The sequence below is a fragment of the Bidens hawaiensis genome, unplaced genomic scaffold, assembly GCF_021521415.1.
Source record: "Bidens hawaiensis isolate Kalapana, Puna unplaced genomic scaffold, B.hawaiensis_p1.1 tig00028811_1, whole genome shotgun sequence".
Classification (NCBI taxonomy): domain Eukaryota; kingdom Viridiplantae; phylum Streptophyta; class Magnoliopsida; order Asterales; family Asteraceae; genus Bidens; species Bidens hawaiensis.
The window spans coordinates 180,134-199,074 of NW_027505135.1; the positions used below are offsets into that span (position 1 = coordinate 180,134).

At 35.7% G+C, this 18,941-nt stretch overlaps 1 protein-coding gene and 1 long non-coding RNA gene across 2 annotated transcripts; both read right to left on the reverse strand.

Annotated features, from left to right (window-relative positions):
* Nucleotides 1-236: 236 nt before the first annotated feature.
* Nucleotides 237-1,292, reverse strand: LOC143610975 (uncharacterized). Its single transcript, XR_013149687.1, has 3 exons — nt 1,114-1,292; nt 435-637; nt 237-336 (listed from the first exon to the last, which is right to left on the reverse strand). It is a non-coding gene; the product is annotated as an uncharacterized LOC143610975 (long non-coding RNA).
* A 9,802-nt stretch (nt 1,293-11,094) lies between these two features.
* On the reverse strand, nt 11,095-14,067 carry LOC143610990 (uncharacterized). The gene is made up of 4 exons (XM_077085323.1): nt 13,818-14,067; nt 12,782-12,864; nt 12,506-12,708; nt 11,095-11,232 (listed from the first exon to the last, which is right to left on the reverse strand). The coding sequence occupies exons 1-4, from the start codon at nt 14,063-14,065 to the stop codon at nt 11,095-11,097; spliced, it is 672 nt and encodes a 223-aa protein (XP_076941438.1). The 5' UTR covers nt 14,066-14,067.
* Nucleotides 14,068-18,941: the final 4,874 nt, after the last annotated feature.

Genomic DNA, 18,941 nt, shown 5'->3' on the forward strand with positions numbered 1-18,941 from the left:
AAATTAGTTTTGTTTTCATTTTTGTAGTGCGTAGCGGCTCGTTAGACAAGCTTGTGGATTTAGGTAATTAAACTTTACATGCAGCTTTACCTTTTAAGGAATAAAAATAGAAAAAAAATTATCCTTAATCGTTCACAAATTTCTATCATTTCTCTTACAACTTGAAATAATTTCACGAAAAATTAAATTAATGCTTTAATAAAGGATTATATACATTTGAACTTAACATACTTAACTAATTCTTCATCAACTTGAGCTAAAATCTTCATGAGCATGCTTATTTTGATCCTTGACTGATTCAACAAACAACTCTATCTTCTCTTCTACCTCTTCAACCTAATCAAATCATATAAAAACCCAAAAGTTTTATTTTATTTATTTTGGAGCGTTCTAATAATCAAGAAAAATTACTAGCTAGAAATAAGAATAGAAACCTCATGGAGGAAATCGTCAACCAAGTGAGCTTCTCTTGCTATTTCCTCAGCTACGCCTTCCACGAACACGACGGCATTTCTCAGTTTTCCACCTTCGGGAAGATGATCGGCTACGTCTTTGGCCACCTTATCAACCGTCTCAGCCACTTCCTCTATACGATCTACTATTTTCTCTGTTTCGTCGACCACTGTATCAACTTCGTCTACATGCACATGCAAAAGAACATTTACGAAACTTTTTACTTAATTAATTGTGGCAAACTGGACTTTACAAAACTTGTTACTTAGTAAGCGTGCATGCTTCTCATGAACAATTGGTATATATTATCCAAAATGCTATACATTGTTTTAAAATGACATAAATAAAAGTTAGAGACACGTGCTGAGTTATTATTTCTCTAATATAGTTGGATTAATGCCTATGAAGCACTGACTTGTTATATCTATATTAGAGTTGGATTATTGTCTACGAAGTGAAAGTTAAAAGTGTCATTAGTTAAATTGTCGATATTGAGTATTGGCAAGTCATATTTTGGATTAATAAAATCTCATTAATTTGCCATTAACCGTCAAAGACCCTAATAACCCACACAATGCATGAAACTCATATAGAAAATGAATGAATCGATGAAGATTTTTTTAGTTAAACTTGAATCAGAGTTCTTTTTATAACTTTTACCTTTAATTTTCAATAAATTGATCCACTTTCTACTGAAAAATGGCACTATCACTGCAGTTATTATTCCAATCCATTGTTGCCTGTAATGAAGAAATATATAAATTTAGCAGCAAACTTTAAAAAAAAAAAAAGAGGAGAAAATGTGAACTAATTTTATAAATATTCGTTCATAAAACCATTATCTTTGGGTTTAACAAATATAAAACTAAACAACTTATTTATAGAATCAAAATATTAAAGAAGAAGAAAAAATCTAAAATACAACTTGCCATGTACTTACGGAGTCACCGTTGGGGGAGGATGATTTCCCGGTTGCATGTTGTACACCAGAAAGCCTCTTGCTTGGCGGGAAGTGTGCAATGGCTGATCTTGGAAGCCAACAAAGGCTCTTTTCTTTCTAATAGCCAAACGGGTGACCGGCAACCTCTTAGAAAATTCAATATGATGGATAAAATTAGCGGACGTTAGAACTATTGTTGGCGCCATTAACCTGTGTGTTGAATTTATCAGTTTCAGGATTGTTTAAACTTATGATTTTGAAAAACAAAGGAGGAGCTTTGGATGCTTAAAGTATTGTTTTCTTGATGATTTTATAAATATTTAAAGAGTGCATTAAGATAAGGAATATGATGTTAAAAAGTAGGCACAAAATGGTTTTGAAATTGACATCTTTGAATAATCGTGCGACATTTCCACACGTTATGGGTAAACATAGTTGACACAAGTTATTGAAGTTTCCAAATAGGATTAATAACGTTGCCTAGTGTCCCTTTGGCTACCAAGAAAAGGAAAATTTTCCCATTTTGGGATAAACTTCAAATAAAAGGTACTTTAATTGAAAATTAAAAGATTCTTTATAAGAATCCTACTTTTTTTTTTTAATTTTTCATTAATTATCACATTGTTTTATTATCATCAACTATTTTTTTCTAACTGAATTTTATTATGAGCCCAAACAAAATTTATGTTGTTATAATATGGGTTAGAATGTACACTATAAATTAACCAAAGTTAATCTGAAACCCAACAAATCATTGGACTCCATAGTTTAAAGGTAAAGTCCTGATTATTAGAGTACGTACATATAATTCTAAATATAAATTGATGATTTGATGGTAATTATATCTTTCATATATTGTGGTTGTATTTCTTTGTAATTCATCTTCTATATAACGGGGATTAGGTTGTTAATGTGAGAATGGAATTCACTAACTACTCTTGAATACACATGAATACGAGAACTAATTTAGGAGTGGTTGTTGAAGTTTCCACATTATCTTTTATCCCCCTGCAAGCGAAACGGCGGCGGATATACTCGAAGCAATTCACGAAAGTGTTCAAACTGAGGTCGTGGTAGGCTTTTGGTAAAGATGTCCGCAAGTTGCAACTTGGTAGGAACAAACTGAGTATCTAATCTGCCTGACATAACTAATTCACGAACAAAATGATAATCCAAATCAATGTGTTTGGCTCGTTTGTGAGACACCGGATTTTGGCTCATGAAAAAGGCACTGCGGCTGTCACACAAAAGAGTCGGACGTGAGGGAGGAAGAGCATGTAGTTCCTTCAAAAGGTGAGTAATCCAGACGATCTCAGCTGCTGCATTTGCCATGGCCCGATACTCCGACTCACAACTAGACCGGGCCACCGTTGGTTGTTTCTTGGCGCTCCAAGACACTAAGTTACCTCCTAGGAAAATCGAATAACCATATGTGGACCTCCGAGTCTCAATACATCTTGCCCAGTCCGCATCCGAATACCCCAAAATAGATGAAGCCGTAGGACGACTAAACACGAGACCATGGGATATGGTACTTTTAACATACCTGAGAATCCTTTTAACCAATTGAAAATGCTTTTCTGTGGAAGCATGTAGGTGTTGGCATGCTTGATTGACGGCATAGGCTAAGTCGGGTAAGGTGATTGTTAAATATTGAAGGGCGCCGACAATAGAACGATAAAATGTTGGATCAGAATATGGGGTTCCATCCGTGGTGAAGGTGTCCGAGGTTGATAAGGGAGTAGGAGCAGGTTTAGCATTGCATAAACCAGCACGTGTGATAATGTCATTGGCATATTTGGATTGAGTGAGAAAAAGAGTTGAGTCGGATTGGACAACCTCAAGACCAAGGAAATAGTTTAAGGAACCAAGGTCTTTGATGGCAAACTCGTTATGAAGACAACTCGTGAACATAGACAGAATGGATGGTTTGTTTCCCATAAGAATAAGATCGTCTACATAAACGAGCAGATACATAAGAGAATCTCCTTGATGATAGACAAAAAGTGATGGATCGGCATGGCTGCAAGAGAAGCCGAAGGACAAGAGGAAAGAGCTTAGACATTGAAACCAAGCCCGAGGGGCTTGTTTGAGACCGTAGAGAGCCTTATTAAGTTTGCAAAAATGAGACGGGAATTCCGGGTCAACGAAACCCGGTGGTTGCTCCATGTAGACGGTTTCGGAGAGAGACCCATTGAGAAAGGCGTTGTTCACATCGAGTTGGCGAAGAGGCCAACCATTAATGACAGCTAACGAAAGGACGATGCGAATGGTGGATGCCTTTACAACGGGACTACAAGTATGTGTAAAGTCAAGACCCGGGATTTGTGTAAAGCCTTGAGCTACCAGACAGGCCTTGTGACGATCTAACGATCCATCGGAATGATATTTGGTTCGGTAGACCCATTTTGAGCCGACAACATTGGTGGATGGAGGACGTGGAACAAGAGACCACGTATTATTTCGACGAAGAGCGTGAAGCTCGGAGTGCATGGCATCCATCCAATGAGCATGTTTGGAAGCACTTTTAAAACCTTTAGGTTCAGTGGGAGTTAAGAGAGCTGCATGAAGGTTTGAGTGCATGGCTTGAACAAGGTAAGATGCATGCTTTGGATTTGGTTTATACGTACCTACTTTTGAACGGGTCACCATTGGGTATGAGGAGGCTGCTTCGGGTTGAGCAGTGGGAGGCGTAGGAGAGGCTGCAACAGGTGGTGGTGGGTTATAGAGTGAAGGTGATGGTGCCGGCGGTGAGGGCGGCTCAGCAGGGGACGGTTCAGCAGTGGGTAGCGGGTGGGTAGGAGGGTTATTTTTGCATAGAGAGCATGGTGGGACAAGTGTAGGGGTGTTTGGGATTGTAGAAATAGGAGGGATGGGTGATGGGTTGGTAGGAGAAAAGGGTAAAGATTCATGAAAGGTTGACAGAAAGAGAGTAGCCAAATTGGTAGGAATGGAGTCACTGTTGTAGGGAAAAAATGATTCGTCAAAACGAGCATGACGAGTGACGTACATACGAGAGGATGTAGGATCAAAACACTTGTAACCTTTGTATTGCGGAGCATAGCCCATGAAGATACAAGGGAGACTACGAGGTGAGAGTTTATGTGGGGCATAGTCATGTAGATACGGGTAGACACAACATCCAAAAACTCGAAGATTGGTGTAGACGGGTTTAGTAGAAAAAATCATTTCAAAGGGAGATTTATCGTTTAGAACCTTGGTAGGTAAACAATTGATGATATATATGGCTGTACTAAACGCATAGATCCAATGAGAGGCGGGAATTCGAGCATGAAAGAGCATAGCTAAACCCGTTTCGACTATGTGCCGATGTTTTCGTTCGGCTCGTCCATTTTGTGGCGCTGTGTACGGACAAGAGAAGCGATGAAATGTGCCATTTTCATCAAAGATCTTGCGTACATATTGATTGACAAACTCCGAGCCTCCATCACTTTGAAACGCTTTTACTTTTAGTGAAAATTGTGTTTGTACAAGACGCAAAAAAGATTGCAACATGGTATAAAATTCTGTTTTTGATTTAAGCGGATATAACCATGAAAAACGTGAATAATCATCCACAAACACAGCATAATACTTGTAGCCATTTTTGCTAGTGACAGGCGACGTCCCCATAGATCACAATGGACGAGATCAAGAGGATGAGAAGCACGTTTATCATTTAAGTTAAATGGTAATTTACGGGCCTTAGCAAGTTGACAAGGTGAGCAATATTTGGTTTTGGCAAAATAGAAGTAAAAGACAAACAACCATGTTTCTTTAAAATAGAAATAATGTCATAGGCAACATGCCCTAAACGATTGTGCCACAACTCAAATGATGCTTTATTTGAAGAAACAGAAGCAACAAAAGCAAAAGATTTATCCCGAAGCACGTAAAGACCATTCTCACACCGACCTTTAGCGAGAGGCTGGCTTGTCTTCCGATCCTGAATAATAAAAAACGTGTCTGAGAAAAGAACATCAATGGGATAATCCTTAGTCAACTTGCTAATTAAAAGTAAATTTTTGGTGATGGAGGGGACCACTAGAACATCATTCAGGGACATGTTCTTAGTAAGTGAGACATGTCCTTTATGAGTTATGGGAAGTGAGTGTCCATTACCAAAGAAAATGGAAGATGAACCCGTGTAAGGAAAGGAAGAATGAAGCTTACCGGCGTCATCCATCATGTGAGCGTCAGCCCCGGTATACGCAGTCCAGTCGGGTCCTTCACTAGAGACAAGGCATTGAGCATGGAAAGCACGAGCGAGACCCTCATCGCTAGAATCGGCTGCCACAAAAGAAGAGAGTTTCGGGCACTTGTTGGCATAATGGCCATTGGTCCGACACAGTTAGTAGTGAGGTGGTCTGCATAACCCGTTGGATTACCCGGGGGAGTGGTTTTTGGCAGGGGCGGATCTATAGTGAAAACGGGTGGTTCCGAGGAACCACCCGAGTTTTAAAATGATAGTGTATTTATATATAGAAAATAATAAAGGAACCACCTTATAAATTAGAAAGGAACCACCTTACAAACATTTGAAGCCTTTGTCTAGCTGGAAACCTGTTGGTTTTGTAACCCGGAGGTCACTGGTTCAATTCTGGTTTTTGAAACATTTTTTTTTACTTAGTTAGGGTTTTATAATAAACACAACCAGTGACCAGTCCACAAAACACCACACAGCGCCTCCCCAGTCTCGTCGTTTAACCGCCGCAGATCTTCTCCGTGATTCCAATTTATCAAACTATTACTTCTCAAAGCCACCACCATCAGATGACTTCGAAGCTGACTTCCAGGGATTCAATGACCGAATTCAGGATAACAATAAGCCTAAGCCTTTTGTTTTCTCAGCCAACAATAACTCATCTGGTAATTCACTTTTTTTTCATTAATAGTTTAAGGAATTTGTTATAGGTAAATTACAAGTCGTGAACTTGAAGTTTCTAGATCTAACTTATCAAACTAGATTGATGACATAGAAACTAGTCTGTTCTTTCTTGTTATGAATTGCGTATTCGTAATAATATATATATATATATATATTGAAATTTAAAGCTTTTTGAATACCAAAACTAAGTCATTTGAAAATTAATTGATCTTTAAGTTGTTTATTTATCCCCAGCCCCTAACCCTCTTCAGCCCCTGACTGCCGGCAGCCTCACTCCGTCAGCCACTCGTCCTCGTCACTCCGACCATCGTGGAACGTTGGCAACCTCACTCTGTCAGCCACTCAGCCGTCCCCGTCCTCTTGCCACTGCCTACTCTTACTCGAATCCTCTAATCCTCCCACTTTGAAGGTAAGTTTACATTCACAATCCATTGTTAAATGTTAATTGTTCTTGACTTCTTGTAAAATGTTAATTGCTCTTGATTGTTAAGTTATTTGTTAAATTTAGTTTTAGTTTGTTAGATTGTTGGTTTTAATTTGTTAGTTTTTAATTTCTAATGACGGTGTCTCTTTTATTATTTTATCGTATTTTTATTATGTAATGAACTTTCTCGAACCATCGAACCGACCCGAACCTTAAACCGACCCGGATTTTTTTATACCCGACTCCATGAAATAGAAATGTCTAAAAGTAGTGCACCACCCGGAAAAAAATCCTGGATCCGCCACTGGTTGTTGGAACGAGTGGAAGCACTGGAAGCAGGACGGGATCGGTTGGAGTTGGAGCCACGGGATCGAGAAGGCTGTTGGTGGGTAACAAAAGCGACAGGAGCAGGGGTTGGCGGGTGCAAAGTGTTGAGAAATTGCTCCTGACTTTCCGCTTTGATAAGAAGATCACGGAAAGAGAGAGGATCCCGAGTGGTACGAATAGCCGTAGACCAACTCTCAAATGTAGGACCGAGACCACACAAGAACCAGTGGGTTTTGTCTGTATCGCTTACCGGATGACCAATGGCAGAGAGCTGGTCACAAATGGCTTTAAATTTCCGGCCAAACTCAGCGACGGTAGAAGAGCCACGGGTTAGTTGTCGGAGATTGTCACGTAAAAGATGCATTCGCTCCAAAGAAGCGTTGCTATAGGCTGCCTCAAGAGCAGTCCATATCTGATGAGATGTGGAAAGACCCAGAATCTCGGCGACGGCTTCTTCAATTAAAGAAGAATTGAGAATAAGGATAGCCTGTTGGTCACGAAGAAGCTAGTCGTCATAAACCGGATTAGGCTGTTCTTCAGAGGCTAGAGTAATGGTTTTCGGTGGTTGAGGGATAGAGCCATCAACATAATCGAGAAGCCGCTAATTTGCAAGGAGATGGGTGATCTGATTGTGCCAAAGAAGATAGTTGGTGGAGGACAGTTTTATGGTGAGCATATGAATTCACAAAGTCATTTGATACCATAAACGGGTTTTTTTTTCTTTATCTCAGGCATCCTACACTCGTACATGTCTTACATGAAGACATGGCAGGTATGAGAGCATTCCCATCCCATCCCTTATCTCCAAACCAAAAATTACGCTAAAACTCACTTTCCTTTCTTTCTCCATTTCAATTAAATAATACTTTTTATACCTTTTATCATTATCTTTTCTCTTTCCTTCACTCACAATCACTTTCAAAATATATTAAAAAATTATAAGGGATGAATAGTAACTTTTCAAATATGCAAAAAAATCACTACTTTTTTAAAATATAAAAACTTTTCACTCACAACACCCTGAATCACTCTCTAATTAAATTATAAAAACACCCCTCATATAATATGAGGGGTTGGATGAGAATGCTCGACAACATGTGCAACACCTGTGGACACGCCCACCAAACTGAGTGCCACTTCAGGGGATCCTCTTTCAGATAATAACGATCTTTATTATATGTACATTGTCGTCACTCGTAAAATAAAGTTTTCAGTAGTGTATCAGTTAGTGTTTAATTACTCGCGTTTACATATATACGAGTATACTGTATGTTATGATACTGTTATTGACTAGTTTTACATGTATTTACCGATCAGTTACTGTTATAAAATTACAAATTTAAAATAGTAGAATCTCATATAATTGCCATATCTGTTTAGTATATTATTTTTATTGAAAACCTGAATTAATAAGTTAAAAATTACGCTAAATATTTGGAAGGGCACATTAGCACATGTAACAAATAAACAATGCGTCAATGTGCATATATACTTTTCTTATATTATTTTTATGGTACATGAGATGGAAGGCAATAAAATAGATGAAAAAGAAATACGCAATACAATCTGTGGAATATATCCATGTTTCACATGAATACTAAAAGTCACTTAAGTCTTAATAACACCTAACCCCTCAATATAAACTTTAATCAACAAATATCAATATCAACATCAACTAGCTAGCATCTGATGGAGCAACTTGGGTTAGTTGTTTGACTGGTTCAATAACTGGATCCAACTTCTTCTCAGCTTCTTGAACCTATAATTATATAAAAGAACAGGTTTTATAAATTTATACATATAAAGATATAACAATTTTTACAACCAATGTGCATACCTCATCGATGAAAGCTACGGCTTTTTGGGCCTTTTCGGCGACAGATTCTGCCACTCCTTCAATGGCCTCCACGGTCGTTTTGAGCTTATTACCATCTGGAAGATCGTCTGCAATCTTTTCCGCCACCTTGTCCACCGCTTCTGCTACAACTTCTACCACATCTATTACTTCCTCCGCAGTCTCCATTACCAAATCTACGTCTTCTGCATATTTAAATGCATGTTTCCATCATTTAATACCAAAAACTAGTTCAATATTTGTATATTTGAACTTTGAAACCATTCAATAAAAGTGCATATGTATACCTTTAAATTGTAGCAAGGTTATAACCGTTGTTAACACTATTCCGGCTGTCCACTTGTTCCTAAAAAAATGATCATGATCCGTAAATTTAAATTTTTAAATTTTGGAAACAAGCTTAATAGAGATCTTAGTTTACAGCATTAGGCTCATCAGTTAGGCTAAACGTACCTCTCCCCCTAACTTTATAAATATCAGACAAATACTTACTTGTTTGAATTCCAAGGGGACGATGACGATGGTGGTGATGGAGTAGGTGTTTGATTGCCACTTAAATCACAAAACGCTCGCCGGGCTTGGCAAGCCGAAGTCTTGCTTGGGAGCATACCATGAGAACGAGTTGATACATTTATAGTTTGAAGGTTTTTAACGATTAAGCGCCCGTAAGAAATGCCCTTTGATCTCGCCATTTGAACAAAGTATGGATAATTTTCTAGGTTTGGAAGTTGTGTGTTTGATTTATGTTATTTGCAGAAGACAACGTAAACTTGAAGTTTGGTAGACACGTTGTTTTTTCCATGGTCAACTGTTGAAGGTTTCTTATTCAATTAGGTTATCATATATATTGTTTAACACATGTTTGTTTACTTATATATATATTTAATATTTTGATCCAATCTTGATCCAACATCATCACCTCAATTATCAAGATAATTGTACATAAATATCTTCAAATGATTCTGTCTTAATATTATGATAACTAGATAAATAATAAATTATTAAATAGTTAACCAGGGCGAAAATAAAGAAAAAGTATTTTGATATGTTAATTGAATTATATTTTAATATAACGTATATAATTTTTTAATTTTATGAATAATAACAATACTTTTATGTAAAATAATTATCACTAAACAAATTAAGAAATACTAACATCTATACTTCCAACAGTTATATTTCTATCTAGTATACTTATATATAATTTAGTTTAAGCTAAGAAAATATATATAAAAAAGAAGAAAAAGAAAACAGGATAAAATAAGTAGACTTTGGCCGATGGCTTTGTAGAATAATCTATAATGGGTTAGGTTCAATGTGTTAAACTCAATCCAACCAATTGAAGCATAGATACTTGTATTACTTGTCGTAATATATAAGAAGGAAAGCGACACATAAAATTGTAGAAAATATAGGTTGAACTTCTTATATGAATTTAAAAAATATAATAGACGTTTTTAAATAGTTTGAAAGTTTGATAAAGTAACAATAAATTAAATTGTTATGATGAGTTTTCTATTTTTTACATTTTTTTGGGTAAGCTCGAGGTTGTTTAGCTAATGAAAATCTATACGTGCAATCTTTTGCTACATAAGATCATAAAGGTGTGTAACCAATATGAGCAAGAAAATCAACAAATCCAATATATAACACGTGGCACGTATCTAACATAAATGAAACTAGATGTTTTGAATGGGATATGTGAATCTAGATATGTTACTAGTTACAATTTGATAATCAAATATGAGATTGAAATTAACAAAACATGTCCTATAAACCGACTTCGTTTGGAAAAACACAAAAAGTGATTTTCTTAAGATATAGATTAATTGAGGATATAATTACATGCTTCAAAGAAAATACAAAGTGAAGGAAAAATGCACGTAAGAAAAAAAAAGTAAAGATCAAGAAATTGAATTGAAGCACAAACGGTTTTCAAATTCTTTCTTTCTTAACTTAGCTGCTCGTTATAATCCCCGACTTCCTACATTCAAATAATTAAAAGTATGTAAATTATAATACAATAAATTGCTTAGATTCAATGCTGAAAATAACAATTTAACTTACATCGATCATTACTGTATAATGAAATGTTAGTATATAACGAACATTCACCATCAACGGATCGGAAAGAAAAACGAATATATCGCGCGAGTGAAACTATATATAATTTGTTTTTACAAGTAAAAGGAATTTTCAGCTCTATATTACTTTTTGCTTTTATTACTTTGTTGTTGCTCAGTTATTTCTTGATCCTTTTTGTCTTCATCTTCTTGCGGAATCTCATCTCCCTTAGAATTTTCGTGAGTAACAAACGACTCTAGTTTATCTTCAGCTTCTTCCACCTGCTCATTTCCATTTTATTAGTGTTACAATTACAAACACGTATGTACAATAACGAGGTAAAACATGATAACAAGTATTTACACGCATGCATATGTACTTAAAAAATGGGGATAATGATCAAAATGACCACTAGCTTTTACCAATAACATTCCTTGACTAATCCTCTCAAACAAAAAAAAAATACCCAAAATGACCACTTTCTGAACTGACGAATTTATCTGACACTCTTCCGTTTTTTGAACCAACCACATCCAGACACGTATACATTTAAACGATCGGCCATTGATCCATTCTGTAGGGCTTCATATCTATTCTATCGGACCTCTCCCTGGCTTCATATCTATTCTCTCAGACCCAACGGAATAATATTACAAGGAATTTTGTTGATAAAAATGGTCATTTTGGTCATTATTGTTGGAATTTTGGGTATATTTGTATGTGAATGAATGTCTTAAAAATGAAAGTGGTAAAACTTGTCCCACATCGGTTTGGGAACAAAGTGAAGAGTGGTTTATAAGATGCAAGTGTGCAACATTTAATACTCGTTTGAAGTTTTGTGATGTGTTTTACTACAACTCCTACCGGCGCGCAGGGGGGGGTGCAAAATTGGGTTTCTGGACTTAAATTCTTCGAACTCGTGCGTGCCCGCACGTCCCGTAGACACGAATACATTTCCGAAAACCCGGGCCCGTGTGAGGCGACTTTTTGCACTCATTTTTGTTTTTGAGACTGCTCGCTGGTGCATTTCATAACTGATAGTCAATGACATTAATGATCATTATTCAGTATTGATTATTAGAATCTGTTTCATTGCACTAATGATTTCGTAACTGATGGTCAATGACATTAGTGATCATTATTCAGTAATGATTATTATTTTCTGTTTCATTGCACTAATGATGACCATTATGGTGATAATTATGCACTAATTACCAAGTATTATTATGGTCAACAATAAGTTATGAGTTTTAGTTTTATTGTTATAAAACTAGATGAAATGCTTCAGTTCAAACAACTAGAGAAAAACACACAACTCTCTCATCCTCTCCGCTGCAACATTATTACGGTTTCGTTTCAGACAAGTGATCAAGTCCGGCAGTCCGCTACTGCTTCGAACCGGAGTACCCTGGGAACAGACCGCGAATCTATTTAAGGGAATTGTGTCAAACACAAGCCCGGTTCACCGTTATCATTTACTGTTTCTATTTTATTTCCGGTTCTAATGCAGGAATACCAACAATTATCTTTATAAAAATTAGGCAGACAATTAACCTTATTGATGATTTCATCTGCAACATGAGCACTCTTCGCGACTCCTTCGGCTATTTCGTCGACCCACTCCAAAGCTTTCTTCAGTTGGCTATCTTTTGGAAGATCTTCAGTAATACTATCAAGTACTTTATCTACTTTTTCTGCAGCATGTTCAATGGTTTGCACTACATGTTCAGTCGTCTCTATCTTTTGATCCACTTTATCTGCATATTTATTAATCAGTTCAATTTAAATTGTTTTTAATTACTTGTGGAACTCAAAATAATGTGGCCTTACTTTTTAGTAGAAGCAAGGAACCCCATTTATGGGTGAAAAAAGGTAAGACGAATGTTAACACCATTCCCACAATCCAATTTCTCCTGCAAAAGTAATTATATAGAAATTAATAATCATATATTATATCTCATGTTTTGAATATATTGTGACACACATATAAAATGAATTACAAAGAATAACATATGTTTTATGTTTATAATACAATGTACTGTTTATGCAAGAGTTAAATAAATAAGCTTTATTAATAGTGTCAAATTGAATTGTCATTAACTTTCAAATGAGAGAGAGAGAGAGAGAGAGAGAGAGAGAAATATTAATAAAAAAAAGTAATATTAACGCTTAATGTCTTTATGTATTTTATAACTTATGCATATCTTTTATATACACGTATATAGATAATGCAATAAAATATAGTCTTCTTATAACCAGTGTAGAGATTAGAATATGAGACAAAGATAGATAATTATTAAATATATAGAGGATTAGAAACGTACATTTCAGAATTCAAAATAACTTTAAAGACACGTAATAATTTATTTCATATGTATTTAATATTATTTAAGAGTGATTTTATCATTTAGCATATGTAATTATAACCATAAATTAATTATTGCACTAGTAACTTGATCGTCACACATATCATTTTACTAATGTCAAACTACAATACTTGTAAATTACACCATTTTTCCAAACTAAATTCATCAAGAGTTAAACTTATGACTTCCCATTAAGAACAATAAGCTTCTAACGCTATATCAAACTTAAAAAAGGTTCGGTACATTTAGAGACAAGACAACTAACATGGTGACAACCGTAAAGTCATGGATTGCTACTAGGAATCAACCTAATGTCAAACCCATAACCAATCAGGTTCAAGCTAGGATCACATTCAAAATCAGTTAAATTTATGGGACCTACAAGTTCATTTTTCTCTAGAAAACCTATGGTCAAACAAAAAACTGATGCTAGTATATTTTACTTTTCCTGTTTTTTGAAATAAATATAAAAACAGAATTGCTAAATCAGTAAATCTTACAAAGACCCTGAAGGAGATCCAGATGGAAGAGGAGCATCAGGTGGCGGATTAACGTTGCTATGTGTCACGAACTTCGTCGTTTGTGAAGTCTTCGACATGCTCAAGTTTCTGCCACTTTTATCAAGCAAATTCCATGCATATTCCTTGTTCTTCAAGGACCCTGTTTTCGAAAGGGGCTTGATTAACGTAGGTTCATCTTTCGGTTTCAAAGACGACATAAAATCAGCACGGATGAATCTCGAAGACATTTTTTGGTACTTTTCTGGCTTAATGTTGAAGCTTGAAAGTTGAAACACTTGGATATCAAAAGTAGATATATGCGTGTGTGTGTGTGTTTGTTTGAAGATTCAAAAATGGAAAAATGTTAATGGAGTGGTTGAAGTAAATGGTTACGTATGTGCTTATATTATGTATATGTCAAATGTTAATGTTAATGAAGAGTTTGACTTTGATAGAATTATATATGGAAGAGAGGACTTTTTTGTTAGTTGTATTGTCAAAGCTAAAGATTCACAAAATCCTTGTTAGGTTGTTTATATGCCTTGTTACCCAAGTTAACTCCATTTATGCATCCTATATCTTTTGTTTAGAAAAAATCAACAACATGGTGTTCACATCTTTTTTGCCGTGTGGTTGTTAATTACGAAAGAAAATCGATCGTTAATTATGTAATTATCTAGATGGATATCATGGTTGAAACAAGTAGCCCAACTTGTTACATAAGATTATATGACGTTGAAGCACTATGATCCATTCTCTAATGATCATGAAATTTACAAACGGAGGAAAAAAAATGCTAATAATCTAGTAGTTATAATGGCGCTCGGAGTGGATGCATGATATTCCTAATCCATCGATGGATTAGGATGAGATGATTTGGGTGTGGTACCGATGGGGAACCCCACCTCACTCACTACTAGAAAATGGGTACCATTGCTACGAAAATTTGTGACACAATTTTTTTCGTCGGAATTTATCACACATTTCCGACACATTTTTGACATAAAGTAAAACCTGATTTTTTTACGACAAAAACTAAAATGTGTCATAAATGTGTCGGAATTTCCAACGCGTTTCCGACACAAAATTTTATTTTTGTAATTCAAGTTTTTTTTATATTTTTATCTAAATCATAATACAAATTGTGTCAGAAATGCGTTGGAATTTACAACGCAATTCCGACACAACAATTTATTTTTATATTTTTAGTTTTTTAATATGTTAATCCAAATAATAATATAAACAGTGTCGCAAATGTGTCGGATTTTGTGACGCCTTTCTGACGCAACATTTCAAATCTGTATTTTGTTTTTATTAATACGATAACTAAATGGATAATTCAATAAATTAATTAAATTAATAATGTGAGTTCCGACGCATTTCCGACGCAACATTTATTTTGAAGGAAATGCGTACGCATTTCTGACAACTTGAATGTGTTTTTTGTCTAATGAGTCTTCAACTTTTGTTTTTTTCGTCTATATTTTGTATAACTTCATCATACGTGGAATGCTTTATTTTCCTAACTCATACATATACATATGTACTATGCATGTACGTGTATACGTGCTTAACATTACGCTTATACTTCTAGGATTATAAGAGACAGTTCTGGGTTATAAATTCCAACTCTACACGCATACGTATATGAATGTTAATATGCATAAGTTTGTGAAGTAAAAGTATTCCATGTATAAAGACATTGTGTAAAAGATGGGATAAGAAAATTAAACAATGTATAAACCTTGGTTAAACATATGTTTAAAAACAAAATAACCAAACCGATTAATCGAAATGAGCCCGAGATGAGCTTGAGTCGAGCCTGAGTCGAACTTGAGTTTAAGAATGATTGATAAATATAGTAAAAGAGTCGAGCCTGAGTCGAACTTGAGTTTAAAAATCTACTCACGAGATGAGCTCGAGCTCTGTGTAAATTAAATGACTGGGCCTGAGTCGAGCTCAACTTTAAAAATCTACTCACGAGATGAGCTCGACTCAAACTCTGTGTAAATTAATCGAGCTGAGCTCGACTCAAACTCTGTGTAAATTAATCGAGCTGAGCTCGAACCTAGTATAGCTCGGGCTCGACTCGGCTCGGCTCGTTTCCACCCCTGTGCACACCCGAACCAATTTGAGTAAGCTTGGGACCCACTATAATATTATATTGAAATATTAACCCATATTGAGGGTCCATTTGTTTTTTTATTTTTTTGTTTTGTAATAACCTAAAAATCTTACAGCCGTCATCATCCAAATAGACCGTTCGAACTCACAGCCTATTCCAATCGATTCACTGCCGATCATCCCAGGTAATTACCAATCTGCTCAATCAAATAATTTCTAATATTAGTGGTCGCTATGTGCTGCTTGTTGAAATATAGATTATTAGAAGAGGTGTGTGCATAATTGAGGTGTGTAATTATTAACCATGCTGTACTCGATTCTGGATTTCTTTCTTTTTTTCTGGATTTCTTCTTTTTTTTTTTTGTTATAATATGCAAAGTAACTCTGCTCAACACTAGAAATCCATTAGATTTTATATAACAGCGTGACGACAAGCAATATTTTCACACTTTAGAGTTTGTGTTTGTTTGATTAACTTTAACCGAACAAACGGACAAACACGAACACTTAAAATATGTAGTTTTTCTGATTTTAACTAGAAACGAATAGGTGGTTGTATAGATGGATAATTGCTAGTTATGTTGATCTACTGACGGCGGATAAATGCATGATGACTTCATTATGGCTGGTCGTAGTGATAAGCGACATACTGACGGCGGTCGTGGTATTCGTGGACGTGTCCCACATCTGAGTGGTAGATCACGCAGACAACAGTCAGTTGACTCTAGTCCTGTCAGTGGTGGTGCTAGTAGCTTACAAAAATACACCTCAGCAGGAGGTCGTGTCATATATCGTGGGGCAGGAGGTCGTGTCGTGTTTCGTGGGGGGCATATTGGCCCTGGTAATATTAGCGGTACGGGTACCAATGATCCCACTTACTCTCGAAATTTACAACCAGTCTCTGACTATGACAATGATGATTATGATCATGAGTCGGATAATGACAATGACGATGGGGATGAAACACCACATGATGCCTCTCAACGCGACTCGACTTCCGGAGGCAGAGCTCGTGGTCTATCTCAGAAATCACCTATAGAACGAGTCGGTAAAGGGTATGTCTTTAGTTTCTTCATTTAATCTATGTTATAAATATATTTGGGCTATTTTTGGCATTTTAGATCACTTGTTTAAAAACGTGTTACGCCTGGTCGAATTTTTCCTACTTATTTGGTTATTTTAATATTGCAGGTTTGGATCGTTTAGTGTTCACCAAAATATTTATGCCATTCTATGTGAGTATCTTAAAAGACCATGGACCACATTTAGACAGGTCCCAAGGGATGTTCTAGATAAGATGTATGACAAATTTAAGGTAATGTATCACATAATTATTTATTAACTGTTTGGTTTTTTATTAACTGTTTAGTTTTTTGTATCACATGTTTTAAACTATCTTGTTTGTACCATAGAACAAAAAAAAAACTAAAACCCACAGATTCGTTCTCTAAATTGTGACTCTCAACTTTCAAACCCAAGCAACATTTTTGGATTCTACTTCAAATGATTACATCTTCAAACCAATTTAGCTAAAACATGAACAGGTCAAAACAGTTTGAAAATAGTCAAAAGTCTACCTTTAATGTGCGTCTCTTTTTATTCTAAGATTTAGATTATTGTTTTTGTAATATACTTAATTTGTAGCCGGCCGAAAGTTAGAAAATAAAACCTACCGTGAAACCAAACTGATGACCGGTTTGGGCGGTTTCGTGGTTTCAAACCAAACCATGAACACCCCTACTAGCGGATGCTTATTTTTGTTAACATTACACGTTTAACTTTCACTTTTTATTTTTTTTAGACTCGTTGGAGCTGGGATCCCGATTGCAATGAACTTAATCGTGAAGCTTTTATCAACATGATTAAGGCACGATACAGGGACATCATATACAACTTAAAATAACAATCTTCAAAAAAAGCCAAGTCAGACGAATGTGAAATCGATAACCAGTTTGATACCATTCGTAATTTTCCGCCTGATTTGATTTCTCAAATGTATGGGAAGAGATGTGTGATGTAAGTGAGCTAATAAACAATTTGATATCATTCGTTATTTCTCGTCTGTATTTTCTTTTTATTTTTTACAGGTTTGGGACACTGACGATTGGCGCAAGAAGTCTAAAAGCGCGAAAGATAACCGCATGAAACCCGACAGTATTGGCAAATTTTCCTGGCATACATACAATGAGTATCGTGTTAGACTGGTAAGTTAATAACATTTTTCTACTTTTAATAATTATATCATTTAACACTTATTGCATTCTATATCCTATTATTTCACTAGAGAAAGGTCTTTGGTAGGGAACCAACTTACAAGGAAATATTTCTTGTTACCCACCTTAACATAGAAGGTAAAAGAAAACTATTGGCTGGAGAGCTGGACATTAACAACTTGGACGAAATGGTGTTTTGTACTGAACGAGCCAGAGAAGCTTATGTAAGTTATATGTTTCATCTTAAAATAATTATTGAATGAAGCTTAGTACACTAACAATCATCTTGTTCGTGATGAATTGTAGGAGGAATACTTGTTTTTTATGGTAGAGAAGTGCGGACTTGATTTCAGTGAAGACGATCCTGTTGTGTGGTCACATGTTGTTGCAAATGGTCGCACGAAACGGGTCTTTGGGATAGGATCTTCGGATCTGAATTACGTGGTAACCGGGAAACCAACATCTTACGAGATTACATGATCATCTACCGAACAACAATTACAAGAAAAGGTATGTTGTTATTACTGTTATCATTATTTTTATAATTATGTGTTTTTTACTAATTATTATACATTATTTAAAAATATGTAGATTCATAAAATGGAAGTTCAAATGGAAGTTGATAGGAAAACACGGGAGGAGATGGAAGAAAAATTGCGACAAGAAATGCAACAAAAAATGGACGAAGCGATACAAAGAGGTGTAGCAGAGGCCATCAGAAACTGGCGACCTTCCGATCCTCAGTTTGTAGTGGATTTGTGGTCGTTTAAACTGGTTTGTGGTTTTC

Coding starts and splice junctions, on each gene's coding strand:
- LOC143610990 (XM_077085323.1), bottom strand. CDS start 14,065: ATGTCTTCGAGATTCATCCGTGCTGATTTTATGTCGTCTTTGAAACCG. Junction 12,865..13,817: donor GGATCTCCTTCAGGGTCTTT/GTAAGATTTACT, acceptor TTACTTTTGCAG/GAGAAATTGGATTGTGGGAA. Junction 12,709..12,781: donor TTCCTTGCTTCTACTAAAAA/GTAAGGCCACAT, acceptor ATAAATATGCAG/ATAAAGTGGATCAAAAGATA.